Source organism: Daldinia vernicosa, assembly GCF_022497035.1.
Source record: "Daldinia vernicosa strain CBS 139.73 unplaced genomic scaffold F5Y00scaffold_18, whole genome shotgun sequence".
Classification (NCBI taxonomy): Eukaryota; Fungi; Ascomycota; class Sordariomycetes; order Xylariales; family Hypoxylaceae; genus Daldinia; species Daldinia vernicosa.
Window position 1 is genome coordinate 537,121 of NW_025953934.1, and position 13,940 is coordinate 551,060.

The 13,940-nt window shown below is 46.3% G+C and overlaps 4 protein-coding genes across 4 annotated transcripts; 1 reads left to right on the forward strand and 3 right to left on the reverse strand.

Annotated features, from left to right (window-relative positions):
• The first annotated feature begins 1,280 nt into the window (after nt 1-1,280).
• F5Y00DRAFT_234977 (MFS general substrate transporter) lies at nt 1,281-3,576 on the forward strand. Its single transcript, XM_048007500.1, has 6 exons — nt 1,281-1,662; nt 1,744-1,845; nt 1,896-2,082; nt 2,140-2,422; nt 2,561-2,642; nt 2,699-3,576. The coding sequence occupies exons 1-6, from the start codon at nt 1,507-1,509 to the stop codon at nt 3,395-3,397; spliced, it is 1,509 nt and encodes a 502-aa protein (XP_047865772.1). The 5' UTR covers nt 1,281-1,506; the 3' UTR covers nt 3,398-3,576.
• A 515-nt stretch (nt 3,577-4,091) lies between these two features.
• Nucleotides 4,092-6,620, reverse strand: F5Y00DRAFT_52326 (78 KDA glucose-regulated protein-like protein precursor). The gene is made up of 4 exons (XM_048013764.1): nt 6,387-6,620; nt 6,112-6,296; nt 4,557-6,045; nt 4,092-4,497 (listed from the first exon to the last, which is right to left on the reverse strand). Exons 1-4 carry the CDS (start codon nt 6,519-6,521, stop codon nt 4,312-4,314), a joined length of 1,995 nt encoding a protein of 664 aa, XP_047865773.1. The 5' UTR covers nt 6,522-6,620; the 3' UTR covers nt 4,092-4,311.
• An 849-nt stretch (nt 6,621-7,469) lies between these two features.
• On the reverse strand, nt 7,470-10,151 carry F5Y00DRAFT_252707 (P-loop containing nucleoside triphosphate hydrolase protein; the record flags this gene model as incomplete). The annotated part of the gene is made up of 5 exons (XM_048009960.1): nt 7,470-8,674; nt 8,728-8,894; nt 8,947-9,631; nt 9,809-9,982; nt 10,043-10,151. The coding sequence occupies 5 exons, from the start codon at nt 10,149-10,151 to the stop codon at nt 7,470-7,472; spliced, it is 2,340 nt and encodes a 779-aa protein (XP_047865774.1).
• A 199-nt stretch (nt 10,152-10,350) lies between these two features.
• On the reverse strand, nt 10,351-13,449 carry F5Y00DRAFT_52372 (vacuolar protein sorting-associated protein 27). The gene is made up of 5 exons (XM_048013766.1): nt 13,229-13,449; nt 13,030-13,162; nt 12,677-12,961; nt 11,804-12,599; nt 10,351-11,750 (listed from the first exon to the last, which is right to left on the reverse strand). The coding sequence occupies exons 1-5, from the start codon at nt 13,303-13,305 to the stop codon at nt 10,852-10,854; spliced, it is 2,190 nt and encodes a 729-aa protein (XP_047865775.1). The 5' UTR covers nt 13,306-13,449; the 3' UTR covers nt 10,351-10,851.
• Nucleotides 13,450-13,940: the final 491 nt, after the last annotated feature.

Consider the following 13,940-nt stretch of genomic DNA (forward strand, 5'->3'; position numbering starts at 1 on the left):
GTGAGGTTCGATGTGTTGAAATTGGCGTTTATTATGCGTGGTTGGAAGTTGCTGCTATAGTAGGGTTAGTTATTAGTCTTGTCTCGTATAGACTTGTATGTTTGCTATGAAATAGTTAACTGTCACTCATAGACGAGGTTGGTTTGTAGGGAAGGGGGCTACTAAACTAGGGCTATTGCTAAGGAACAATTTATGATGACTTATATAATCATGGTTGATGCTATGTTAATAATTGAAGACCCAGATATTTATATAAAGGTTCATCTTCAATCGTCCAGGTTGGAAACTCGAGCATTAATCTCTACCACATGCAGCTTGCGACATCAAGTCCCGAATGAACGGTTTTGGTACAACCAATGCGTCTGGATTTACATACTGCATGTACGTAACTCGGCTCGAACCTTTTTTTCATCCTGTCATGGCTGATGCGGGTGCTTATCTTATGTATATACGTATCTGGTACGGGAGCTGGGGAGCTGCTGGGCTAACGGTGAGTAAATCCTCCTATCATAGCACAGTATATAGGTAGTAGTGCTGCTGTATGTCTTGAAAGTTCGGCGTGACCGATATATCATCTGGACATTTTCTGTAGGATTGTATTGCTACAACATGCGAGGTTCATATATTAATGCATAGGGTATTCGTCCCTCTTTCTAAGGGCTGAAAGTTATCAAGCTTGATGACTTCATGGAGCAGTAAATAGATAACCATATCAAACACTATTCGTAAGTTTGCTTCTTCTGGTCCTACCACACCGAGGTCTTGAGAGGGAGCAAAGCTGAAAAAATAAATATAAAATAAAGTAAAATAAAACATAAGAATAAAAATTTATTGGATACGCGACTAAAGAATGCAGCCAAGGCATCGGATAACCTTGGCCGAGCCAAAAATAAAGACTGAAGCTTAAAAAGAATTCGGTCTCGCTGTTAGGCCGGAAAAGACAAGCTCTCTAGGGGGACTTGGCACGGGGTAGATTCTTGGTATCTAATTGGCCGGTGACGACTTACACCCAGCTCGTATACACTACGTAGGCGAATATTTTATCGATTGATACATAGCTTGTTTAAATTCGAGAACTCATAAAAAACTGCAGGCGTGGCTTTGGCTTATACGGATAGGGAAGGCCGAATGGGGGAGGCACCGTTATCTTGTCCTAATCTGGCCAAGGATGCGTAACCCGGCAAGAGCTCTTGTTTTCTTGCAGGTGCTATGTTGGGTATAGGGTAGATAAGTACGTATTTTTATTTTTTCTTATCATACATAATCTCTTAACATAATCTCTTATTTATTTGCTCTTCCGCTTTCTCGTCTTGTGCTCGTCGAGCTCTAAGATAAGATTCATGTATCTGGCGACAGCTTCAAGTGGTAGTCATTCCTCTTCGCTAGATCCTAAGATAGTATCCTTTTAATCCGTTAATACTACCGCCCGTGATCATTACCTCCCTACCCTCGTATTGCTATTAGCTACTCTTACTGTCACTGTTTCGATCTTTGTTACTATAGAGAATGTTTTGGCGCAAGGAGAAAGAAGAGGAACAAGCAACATCCTCGGAGGTTCCCACCGATGCAACACCTCCTATTGACCAAAAACCCTTCTGGCAAGTCATCTGGCCAGTCCTCGCTTGCGGCGCTGGTCTCTTTTCCGACGGCTACGTCAATAATGTATACATCACTACATCCCCCAGTCTTCCTCACTCTTTGATCTCTAAGTATGAGCTGTCGACTTACTTTTGCGTCACGTAGGTCATCGGCTCCGTAAACACGGTGCTAGGATATGAATATGGAGACGTCTACAGTAGCTCTAATGCTGCTAGCGTCGTACCGGCTATCGCGTTCGCGGGAACGGTAAGAGTGCCACCAAGATGTTTGGTCTAGATTTAAGCTTATATCTCTAGGTGGTCGGTCAACTTTTCTTCGGGTACCTGTCCGACAAGTGGTCGCGCAAAGACTCTCTCCTTATATCGACCATCATCCTGATTATATTTACGGCTCTCGCTGCTGGTTCTTACTACCGTGGCGATGCCGTAGGTATGTTCAATATTTTGACGGCATGGCGGTTCTTTGTTGGTATTGGTATTGGAGGTAAGAATACGGCCAAAAAAATCAAGTAACCAGTGCTAGACTAAAACATAAACGTAGGCGAGTATCCAGCCGGTAGCGTAAGTTGCGCCGAATCCAGCGGCGAGCTGAAGGGCGGCACTCGGAATACCTGGTTTATCTTATTCACAAACTCGATGATAGACTGGGGCTTCGTCTTCGGAGCATTTGTGCCATACGTCGTTGCCGCTGCAGCCCATAACATTTACTACAGCACAATATGGCGAACGAGCTTGGGAATCGGCGTAGCTTTCCCAATGGTTCTCTTCGTCTTACGTCTTAGGCTTAAGGAACCCGAAGAATTCTCAAGGAATTCAATGAAACAGTAAGTCTGCCTTTATTTCTTTCAACCCAGAGGGTCTATTCTAGTTGCCCTACGCAACTAGCATATGGACTAGAACTCACAACACGAAGCGACTGGCATAGTATGTAAACAGAAGGTTGCTAACTATGCATGATTTAGTGTCAAAACTCCGTACCTTCTAGTAATTAGATATTACGGGTTTCGGTTGCTCATCGTCAGTTTAATCTGGTTCATATACGATGTAGGTTTCTTACCCCTGCCCTCTTAAGCTAATATATTTCCTCCTAACCTCATTAGTTCTCTGCCTACTCGTTCTCAATTTATTCGAGCGCTATTCTCTCCAATATCTATGGAGATACTGGTGTCCTAACTACCATTTTCGGATGGAACACGGTTATTAATTTGTTCTACATTCCGGGAACTATGCTCGGAGCCCCAATTAGTGACCGTCTAGGCCCTCGCTATACCCTTATTTTGGGTCAGGTCCTACAGGCGGTTGTGGGTTTTATCATGGCTGGTTGCTACAGCAGGCTATCCCACCCTTCTGTAGTTGGCGCCTTTGCAGTAGTATACGGCATCTTCCTGTCTCTTGGAGAGCTAGGGCCAGGAAATAATATCGGTCTACTAGCTGCCAAAACCTGCGCCACAGGTGTAAGAGGGCAATACTACGGCATCGCTGCTGCTCTCGGAAAGATCGGGGCTTTCGTAGGTACATATGTGTTTAAGTATATAAATTCTCCAGACGGCGACGCGACCAAATCGGCACAGTATAAGTTCTACGTCAGCTCTAGCTTGTGCATCTTTGCAGCTGCGCTTGCACTCCTACTCCCTAACATTGACCAGGATACCATTACCAAAGAGGACGTGAAGTTTAGGGAGTACCTCGAGAGCAAGGGCTGGGATACGAGACAACTTGGCTTGAAGAAAGGGGAGAGCCTCGAATCACTGCCGGTGGAAGCTGAGAATAATACTGTCAACGTGGCTAAGGCTGGGTGATCAAGACAGGTAGCTAGCTGAGCGATATGTTGGATACCCCCTTTTCTAGACTGAAAGCTAGACTGTTGTTTTGTCTTGAATAACGAGTAGCGGACAATAGAATAGCTTATTCTCGCCTTTGATTATTTAACTGCATTGCCACTAGTTAGTAAATATATCTTCAAAAGGTAAGGACACCCGGAATACTGCAACGATGCCGTCGCTTATATCTACTTGAAACCACCCCATTTACGGGATCTACGAATTGCAGCAACGTATAGACTTGTGATTGCAAGTATAAACTTATAGCAAATGATATCAAGACATAAGTCAGTCGCGTCGTATAGAACCATGCGGCTGGTAGTATATCGAAACTTTCTTCTTCGTAGGGATCCTTCAGTTTTTTGTCTTATAGACTATGTAGTAATTGTCATCTCTTTTCATATAACATGTAGTTATTTAAAAAGAGAAAGCCCCATCATTAAAGCTACCTAGGTAGTTAGCTATTCTGTTTAGCCACCTCGTCCTTTATATTTAAGTACCTATCGATTTCTCTAGTCGCCTATTAATTGAACTATTAATGGGAAGATAATAAAATGTTAAAAAAAAAAAAAAGCTGGAACTCTTACTAACCTAGAAGGTAATTGCCATTTTCCTTCGTCTTAATATGAACATACATATATCACACATTCCTATTCCTATGGCTAGGAGAATTTTCACATCTGATTTCAGTCGAAGCAAAAAACTTGTCATTCAGACTATCAAAAATCGCAATCACATAAGTCACCAAAAAACCAGCCGTGCATATGCCTCATCCTCATCGTGCTCATAATTCTCCACTCCATAAAATGATGGCATTAGAAAAATTTCATTTAACTTTCTTTATTCGTACGCCTGGGTATGCTAATGGAAAACAGATTTATCTATCAATAACATTACAATTCGTCGTGTGGCGACGGCTCATCGTCGTCCGCGGCACCTCCCGCGTTGCCGTAAAGTTTAGATGTGATCGGGTAGGCGACGTTCGAGAGCTTCTCCTTCTGCTCCTCGAAATCCTCGGCGCTCGCCGTAGCGGCGTTCTCGTCGAGCCAGTCAGTCGTCTCCTTAACGGCATCGAGGATCTAGTTGCAAATTAGTAAATGGGTATGGTATATCTGAATCCAAAAGGGTCCAAACTTACAGTCTCCTTGTCTTCCTCGTCAATCTTACCACCAAGGCCATCTTCGTCGTTGACCTGGTTCTTCAAGTTGAAGGCGTAGTTCTCCAGACCGTTTCTGGCCTCGATACGCTCACGGGTAGCTTTGTCCTCCTCGGCGAATTTCTCAGCCTCAGCGACCATACGCTCGATTTCTTCTTGGCTGAGTCGACCCTTATCGTTGGTGATGGTAACGGACTCGGTGTTTCCAGTGCCCTTATCATGAGCTGATACCTTTAGGATACCGTTGGCGTCCAGCTCGAAAGAGACTTCGATCTGAGGAACACCGCGGGGAGCCGGGGGAATGTTGGTAAGTTCGAACTTGCCGAGCAGATTGTTGTCCTTGGTCATGGATCGTTCACCTTCGAAGACCTGGATCAAGACGACGGGCTGGTTATCGGCAGCAGTCGAAAAGATCTGGCTCTTGCGAGTTGGGATAGGGGTGTTACGGGGGATAAGCTTAGTCATGACACCACCAGTGGTCTCGATACCGAGAGTCAATGGGTTCACGTCCATAAGGACGACGTTGGTAGCACCCTCATCGCCGGACAAAACACCGGCTTGGACAGCCGCGCCGAAAGCGACAGCCTCATCGGGGTTGATACCCTTGCTGGCCTTTCTGCCGTTAAAGAACTCCTCAAGAAGAGCCTGGACCTTAGGGATACGAGTGGAACCACCAACGAGAACAATATCATCGATCTCGTCCTTCTTAATTTTAGCGTCATCCAGGACCTGCTTAACAGGCTTAAGAGTTCGCTTGAAGAGGTCGATGTTGAGCTCCTCGAACTTAGCTCGAGTAAGGGTCTCGGAGAAATCCTTGCCATCGTAAAAGGCTTCGATTTCGACACGAGTGGACATTTGGGAAGACAGAGTTCGCTTGGCCTTTTCGGCTTCGCGCTTGAGTTTACCCATGGCCTTGGGGTCCTTGGTAATGTCGACCGAGTTCTTCTTGTTGTAGTTCTTGGCCCAGTAGTTGATGATCCTTTGGTCGAAATCTTCACCACCCAAGTGGGTGTCACCAGCGGTGGCCAAGACCTCGAAAACGCCATCTTCGATGGACAGAAGGGAGACATCGAAAGTACCACCACCAAGATCGTAGACGATGATGTGACGCTCACCACCAGTCTTATCAAGACCGTAGGCGATAGCAGCAGCAGTAGGTTCGTTAACGATTCGGAGAACGTTAAGACCAGCGATGATACCGGCGTCCTTGGTAGCTTGCCTCTGGTTGTCGTTGAAGTAGGCGGGGACAGTAACGACGGCGTGAGTAACCTTCTTGCCCAAGTAGGACTCGGCAACCTCCTTCATCTTGCCTAGAATGACGGCAGATATTTCTTCGGGGGTAAACGTCCTCTTGGCACCCTGGAACTCGACTTGGACAACGGGTTTGCCGTCCTGCTCAACTACCTTGTAAGGGAAGTGCTTGATGTCATTTTGGACTTCTTTCTCGTTCCACTTTCGGCCAATAAATCGTCTGAAGTGAGAGTAGTAGTTAGTCGACATGGTCTTGTCTTTTGAATTAGAATGGGATTTAACTTACTTAACATCGTAGATAGTATTCCTAGGGTTGGAAGCTGCCTGTTGTTTGGCAGCATCTCCTACCAATCGCTCTTCGTCGGTGAAGGCAACGTACGAGGGGGTAATTCGGTTTCCTTGGTCGTTGACGAGAATTTCAACCTTGCCCTGTTGCATCACACCGACGCAAGAGTATGTGGTTCCCAAATCCTACAAGGAAAAGATTGTTAGTAAGGAAGGGTGAAATGAAATGAAATGAAATTGCAAGACTCAAGACTAGTAGTGGGGGTAAATACTTACAATACCGATAACAGTGCCATATTCAGCGACGTCGTCTGCTCTCGCAGTTCCAACGAATGCCAGAGGGCTAAATAGAAGAAGACTCCAGGCTATCATGCCAAAGGCAATAGTCCAGTAGCTCTGAGAGCGAGCCATGGTGGGGGGGTGTTTGTCGCGGATAGAATAGCAACAAAACAGAAATTAGGATATAGAAAAAGGGAAAAGGAAATTCAACACTGAAGCTGAGGTGCCTTTTAACCTCTCCTGCTCAGTTGGTATGACACTAGAAACTAGTGAAGTGTGAAGAGAATAAGAGAAGAATTTGTCGACGCACAACGGTGTGTCTGAGAAATTCTTATATGGGTACCAAGTAGAAGAAAATGATCAAGATGATGTTGCCAGCTTGCAAGAGAACACATTGCAATAAAGTGTGGGTCATGCAGATGCTCTTTCTGTTGCATGACCCCATTTAGTTACATCCGGCTACATCTAGTTACCTATTGCCCGTGTGAAAGTTGGTCTTTCTTATTGGTTAAAACTGTGAATGCGTAGGTACTCCTAAGTACTGGCGATCTAGCGCCTAGGGGTATATAGATGGGTGGGTCTCAGAAGAAGTTAAAAGATGTCTACAAGTACCTCCCTAGTTGTTTTTTGCTGGAAAGATACCTAAAGAGTTTAGTAGTCGCTGGAACCTTCTTCGCCTCTTTGGCGCAGAAGCCAGATTGTCCCAACTCTGTTTTAGAGCCCCAGCCCCGCCTAATGCGGGACATCCCTGCTAGCCTTATAGCGCTATGACAGTGTAGTAAAGTGTATATAAACCGTAAGGAATATGTACCTATTCACATATGTAGGTAGCTACCTTTATGGTAACGTGGCAGATACAGTCAATCAGAGATATGTATGTCCTCATTAATAAAGTTCAGCCTGTGCTGGTATTTAGAGCCTCAAACGTGACACTGCATTATACATAGGTACTATCTTAGATCTATAGGTAGTCTAAGTCAGGTATACATGGACCGACTGTTCGCTATACCCGCCGCTTATCCCACAAGGTAAACCTGATAAAGTTGTACGCAGCCTCGTAACGTAGAGCGCGTCGTGCTCTCATTCTAATAATCCAGCGGCAACAGTCTCGCCTCCACTTCTCAACACAACACGCTGGCCTGTTTCAAGCGGTACTTTAGTTGTCATCTTGACTACTACTCTCGCCACGCTTGCTGGCTTCACTATCTTGGGTTTCTTTTTTAGTATCGTGCCTTTGGTTTTGTCGAGCAAAGCTGGTATCTCTAGGATTTGGCCCGCGGCGTGTAAACGGCCCCTGTGTACGTCCACCTGCATCGGCATTAGGATGTCGAACGCTAGTACCTTGACGGTGAATGTATCGATACAATCGATTGGCTGTTTCGTATCACAGATAATATCTCCAACGCGTACGTGGATCGGGTCGACATTACTGAGGTGAATGACGACATTCTGTCCCGCCACGGCCCAGTCCACTGGCTCATGATCAAGTTCCAAAGACTTGACGTAAGCCTTCTCGCCGCTAGGCTGAACGATTAGTGCGTCGCCCACCTGCACCGAGCCAGCATCTATCCTCCCGGATATTGTAAGCGGGCTCTGTGCTGTACGATAAACTTCGGAAATAGTTAAGCGTAGAGGCTTGTCCAATGCTCGAGCCATTGGTTCCGAGCTCTCCAATTCCTCGACGAGCGTTTTCCCACAATACCAGTTGGCTGCTGCGTCTGCGGCCCTTTTTACTATGTTATCCCCGTGTAAGCCGGACACGGGGACAAAGCTAACATTTTTGGGCTGGAACCCCGTTGCCGAGAGGAAGCCGGATACTTGTTGTGAAATTTCATCGAACCGTTCTTGAGACCAGCCAACCGTGTCCAGCTTATTGATTGCGACAATAACTCGGGAGACGCCCATGCTGCGCAGGAGAAGAGAGTGCTCCCTTGTCTGTCCCTTGAGCCCAGCTTCAAATGCGCCAGTTGTTGCGTCCACCACTAAGATCGCAAAGTCTGCTTGACTCGCGCCGGCTATCATGTTCGGGATAAAATCTCGATGTCCAGGCGCATCCAGAATCGTGAATGATGTGTTATCCGTCTCAAATTTATTTGTTGCGATGTCAATAGTTACGCCTCTTGATCGCTCTTCCGATCGTTGGTCTAGCACCCACGCAAGTGCAAAAGAAGATTTCCCTATACTTTCGGCCTCTTTTCGATATTTCTGTATCGTTCTCTGGTCAACGACGTTGAGGTCGAGCAACAGGCGTCCCATCAGGGTACTTTTACCAGCGTCCACATGGCCTTGTCAAGTTAGTATGAGTACCGACGCACTGAGACCTATTTGTAATACTTACCGACGACTACGAAGCTTGCGTTCTTCTTCCTCTTAGTCTTCTCAAATTCCTTAAGCACATCAACATTCTTGCTTTTGGGTAATGGCGTGTCAGGGATATTAAGGCCTTTTACACCGTCCGTAACGTCTTCGACTTTTCCTTTCGCGCTGGCCTTCTTCTTAGTCGTACTAGCAGCAATCTTTTTACTGCTTGCTGATCCCAAAGTATTAGTATTTTTACTTAACGGCCTTCTTCGCTAAGAGCGAACCTTGGGACTGTGCTGCCAAGACTACATCATCTGGACTTGGCGCTGAGAATGCGTCAGTTACAGATGAAGTCAAATTGATATAAGGAAACGGGTAAGTTCTCGGCACGGAATTATTAGAACCGTTAATGGAGCCGAGAAGGGCCTGGGCGAAGGGAGACGGCGCAGCAGCCTCAAATGGCACGGTTTCTGGTAAAGGGTTCGTAAATCCCGGTGGATTGTTTGGCTCGGTAGTATTTTTTTCTGACTGGCTTTGGACCTTGTCCTCCACAACCTCGGGGCTTTTAGATCCTGTCTGTTGGGATATACTGGCTATGCTAGCGCTTGTAAACCCTGCAGTTCCCCTCGGCGCTGTTGCGGTCGGCCGCACATTCTCTTTACTAGATTCAGGTTGCGTTGGTGTGATGGAGAGGTTGCTTAATTTCTGTGTTGCATCTTGTAGTTGTTTCTCGTCCAATTTCCTATTTTCTGCTTTCTTCTTGCGAGCAGCAGCGAGTGCTTGGAGTTTAGAAACCTTGCCATCTGCGCTAGCACCCCCTAGCAGCCCGCCTCGGGGCTGTGGTGGTGCGATGAATGTAGTTTCTCGATCCTTTGGGATATTTAACCACGGCATGTCGCTAAAGAAGCCAGCAAATGAGACGTGCAGTGCATGTGCTTCACCTTTACCAACCCCAGCTTCGGTGTTAGCCAAATGATCAAGCTGGATATCCGATATATTCACACTGAGACGCACCTGGGGTCATAAAATGCTGCTGCCCTACGGCTGAGACCTTCGCACAGGTGCTATATTGTGTGGCTTGATAGGACAATGGCAGAATAAGAAAATAGATTACCTACCTCCCCCTTTCTTCTTGGTTGAAGGCGCGACATATTTAGTCATTAAATATGTCACAGATTTATCGACATCATAATAGTAATGCCATAGCGCATCTTGGATTTGTTTGGTGGTAACCTTGGATGATTCCACACCAAGAGCGGTTCGAACTTGGGCAGTACCGACGTTCATTTGTGCTTCATTGGCTTATTAGCAGGAGTATTAGGTATATAATGGGATATGTGTAGCTCAGGTACCTTGATCTTCCGAGCTTAGTTCCTCTTCCTCATCTCCAAATTCGTCTGCTTCATATTCGTCGAGGTCATTCTCGTAGTCGTAATTACGATATGCTTGGTGGCGGGACATTGTGTCTAGTTAGGAAGGTTATAAGTCTTGAGAAAAAAAAAAAAGAAAGAAACTATTGCTTCTCAATGGCTTTGAGGGTAACGGTATTCATAAATAGTTCCAAGGTATGGGGGTCAAAGCACGATATAAGCTTTACTTTGAGTGAGTCAAAGTAGCAAAAGAGGGGCAAGAGGGGCGTGCATTCAGATAAGCTCCTTCGTAGGTACGCGTACAAACAATCACAGGAACCTACATTAGGTACGTCCGAGTGGTGATGACGTAGCGGGGTGACCTTAGGTTACCTAGGTACTTTACGTATATTATGTACATATAGGTACCTAGGTATCTATGTATACCTATTGAGCCTCAGACATTTAATCGGATTGGCGAAACATTGGTTCTTTTCTTCAATTCATAATAAATCATGTTCTTCGCACCAACTTTGCTGTTCGTAACACATACAACAACATTCATTCCTTCAGCATCTCAGCTACATTTTTGTAGTCCCAAATTTGGGTCTTGATATTCCAAAGGGGAAGAAGAGGAGTGGGAAATTCAAGTAGAAGTTAGGCACAGCATAAAATAGAAAATTAGGCAATTTGCCATACGTCTCATGCATTGCACCTCTCAGCGAAGGAACCTTTCTCGTCTGGTTGACTACTATTAATCCCATTCCACTCATGTGACAAAATCCGAACCTGCTTTATCCTGCTTATCCTAGTTATAGATCAATCAAACTTTCTTCTATGGCAGGTTGCTGAGGTGTATGTTGGGGAACAGCAGGGAACGAGTCCTGTCTGTATCTGGAGTACCCTGCCCCGGCTGTCTGATATGCTTGGGGGGCGTGGTCCGCATGTTGCTGTTGTTGTTGTTGCCAATATGGCTGTTGTGCTTGTTGATTAGGTGGCTGATAATGCTGTGAGGGCTGCGATGCTTGCGCAGGAATAGAAGCAGGTGTTGGAGGTATGGACTGCCCGGTATAGCTTAAGCTGTGTTGGAGGTTTGGATACGGTGACGGTGACGCTTCTGGAGGTATACCCTGCGTGGCATGATCGGTGCTCGGCTGAGGGTTGTTATAATAATACGTAGCACTGGGGTCGGCCGCTGATGTTACTACTGGCTCGGTGGCTCTGTTGAGAGGAGTTTGCGGAGAGGGATGAGATATGTGATTAGGCTGAGGGGGGACGTCGTTGGGTGTGAAATTTGCTTGACCGGGGTACTGGGCTGGCGCGGATGGCCCCTGTTTTTGCCAACCCTCGCTTCCTTGTCCTGCATGATGCGGATATTGGTTGCTCGAGGGCGCCGACACCGAAGCTCTCTTGTCATAGCTTGCAAATGGTTGTGGCAGACCTGGCTGGACATGTTGGAGGTATTGGTGACTTGCAGGCTTCCTACTTGAATCTGGAAGTGGGTCGCCTGTATAGAAATTCTCTGCTGACGTAGGAGCCCTGGCGGTAGTAGATTCAATTGAGGGATATGGGCCGGTCTGTTGTCCGGAGCTGGGTAAGCCGTAGCTACTAATATTATGTTGGCTGTAAGCTTTTGAAAGGCGCTCCTCTAGCATTCTATCGTAATATCGAACAACAGTGGAAAGTTTAGCATGTAGGTCGAGTAGGGTATCTGAATCGTGATTAGCTGGAAGTGGAATCTAGAACCTTCAGAAAATAACTTACCATGTTTGCTCATCGTTTCGCCGTACGTGCGCGCTAGCTTTGGTCGCAACGCCCCGATGGAATCATAAAGCTCCTGAATCTGCGGCTCCCTCAGTATCGTACCGGGAGGCTGCGTCTGCAACCTGTCGACCAACGTGGAGAAAAGGTTGATATTTTCGGCCTCGACTGGGGTGAGCTCGTAATCATTCTTGGGCAACGCGAATGATGTAGCTGACATGCTTTCAACTTTGTTTGTCTGCTGTTTTAAGGCAGCGGAATGCTTTTGTTTTTGCTCTTCCATGTCCGCCAGAGATGCCGCGATGGCAGCCTTCAAGTCTTCATCCTCCTCCTCGGCTGCAGGTGCAACTACTGGTGTAGACGAGTGATCGCTGGCCTTCGCATAGGATTGCCGAGGAGTATTGTCTGTTGGAGGGACATAGCCCTTGGAATGACTTTGGACCTCCTCTAGACTCATTGCCAAGGCCTTCTTGAGGTCTTCGTCGAAGGCGTCGTCCACTCTGGCATTTCGAGGCAACATGGCGGACGAACTGCGGTTTTTATGAGGAAATGAAGGGCTTGTGGGAGAGCGCTCATGTCTCCCGAAGCTATTTTTGGTAGATCTGTCTGTTAGTTTGGCATAGCAGCCATCGTCAACCCGCACAGGTTGCAAGATACCCAAATGTGGCAGAGGAAGTGTCTTGGTAGAACATTGTTGGTCGAAACAATTGCCACAATTCCGGCAATGATGTTTACGGTTCGTGAATGTAAATGGGGTCCGACACCGCATACAGACGTCGGAATCGGTCCATTCTGGGGGCTATTATAAACCAGTTAGTCTTGTCTTGTCCAGAAGCGGTGCGTGTATAAGAACACCTGATAATATACAATACATACGGCGCTACTGTCGATCATACTGCTCGCCACGGTTGTTCGAGGAGGAAATTGGAACCCCTCTCTTTGCAAGGCCCTGTAGGTCTCCTCAATATATTTTAGGTCGTAGCGACCTTCGGTAGCGGCGGCCCAGGACTGTATCAACTCTAATATCTTGGCTCGGACCTCGACATTAACTTCGGCGGGGCCAACTGCATGGAGAAGAGATACTAAATTATCCATAAACTCTCGCGAAGCAATCTCGACGAGAAAATGCGAGCCGCCGTTCTTGACGCAAGTGTCCGTCAACTACGCCACATGTCAGCATCGTAGGAGAAGCGCATATGAATCTATACGACCGAGAGAAGCGTTCGTACGTTTAGCGCGCTCAGCTGAGTGTTGGGATTCTTGTTGCCGATGCGACGCTTGAGCGAGCGCATAGCTTCTTTAGGTTGTACCGTTTTGGATCTAATGACATCGGAGATCTCGAGGTTAAGGGGAATATCCTCCCTATATTAGATGATACATCAGTAATCTAACGAAGAATTGGTAGAATAGTTAGTAGAATAGACATACAGACTACTTCCGGTTGCTTTATCAATCTGTTCGTCCAAGGCACTGTTGGCCGAGGACGACCACCAACCTCCCATCATGATGCGCGAGAGATTCAGGGGAGATATGGGGTACGATTCGGAAGTAGTTATTGCTCTCTAGAGGTGACGGATGCGATGATATGAGACTAGACTGTTAACTGTTAAACTGTTTGCCTGATTATGAAGAGAATTGCGTGGGAACACATCGGGATATCTGTTGTTGATATTATGTATGCCTGGGATGCCTACATGTAGGTGTGTATGTGGTGTATGTGGTGTATGTGGTGTATGTGGTGTATGTAGAGAATGTAGATATTCCAGAGGTATGTACCTAACATAAGGCCGCGATTACGTATTATTATCCACCACTAGTGTAGGCTGCCGTAGCTGGAAACGCAGAGCGCACATACTGTACACTACGATGTATTGTACATATGTATGTAGTACATATCAATGTACCTAATGTACTTAAGGTATGGGGATGGCATATCATGTGCAAATCTCCTAAGGTACGTCAAATATACCATGCACATAAGACGTATCTACGTGTGGGCGGGTAGATAAGGTATATCAATCACCGAGTTTCCGCTCAAAGATACATGTACGTTATACACATTACTTCGCATCAATTCAACATCAACCATCAACCATCAACCTTCAACCTTCAACCTTCAACCATCAACGACGCCTTCACA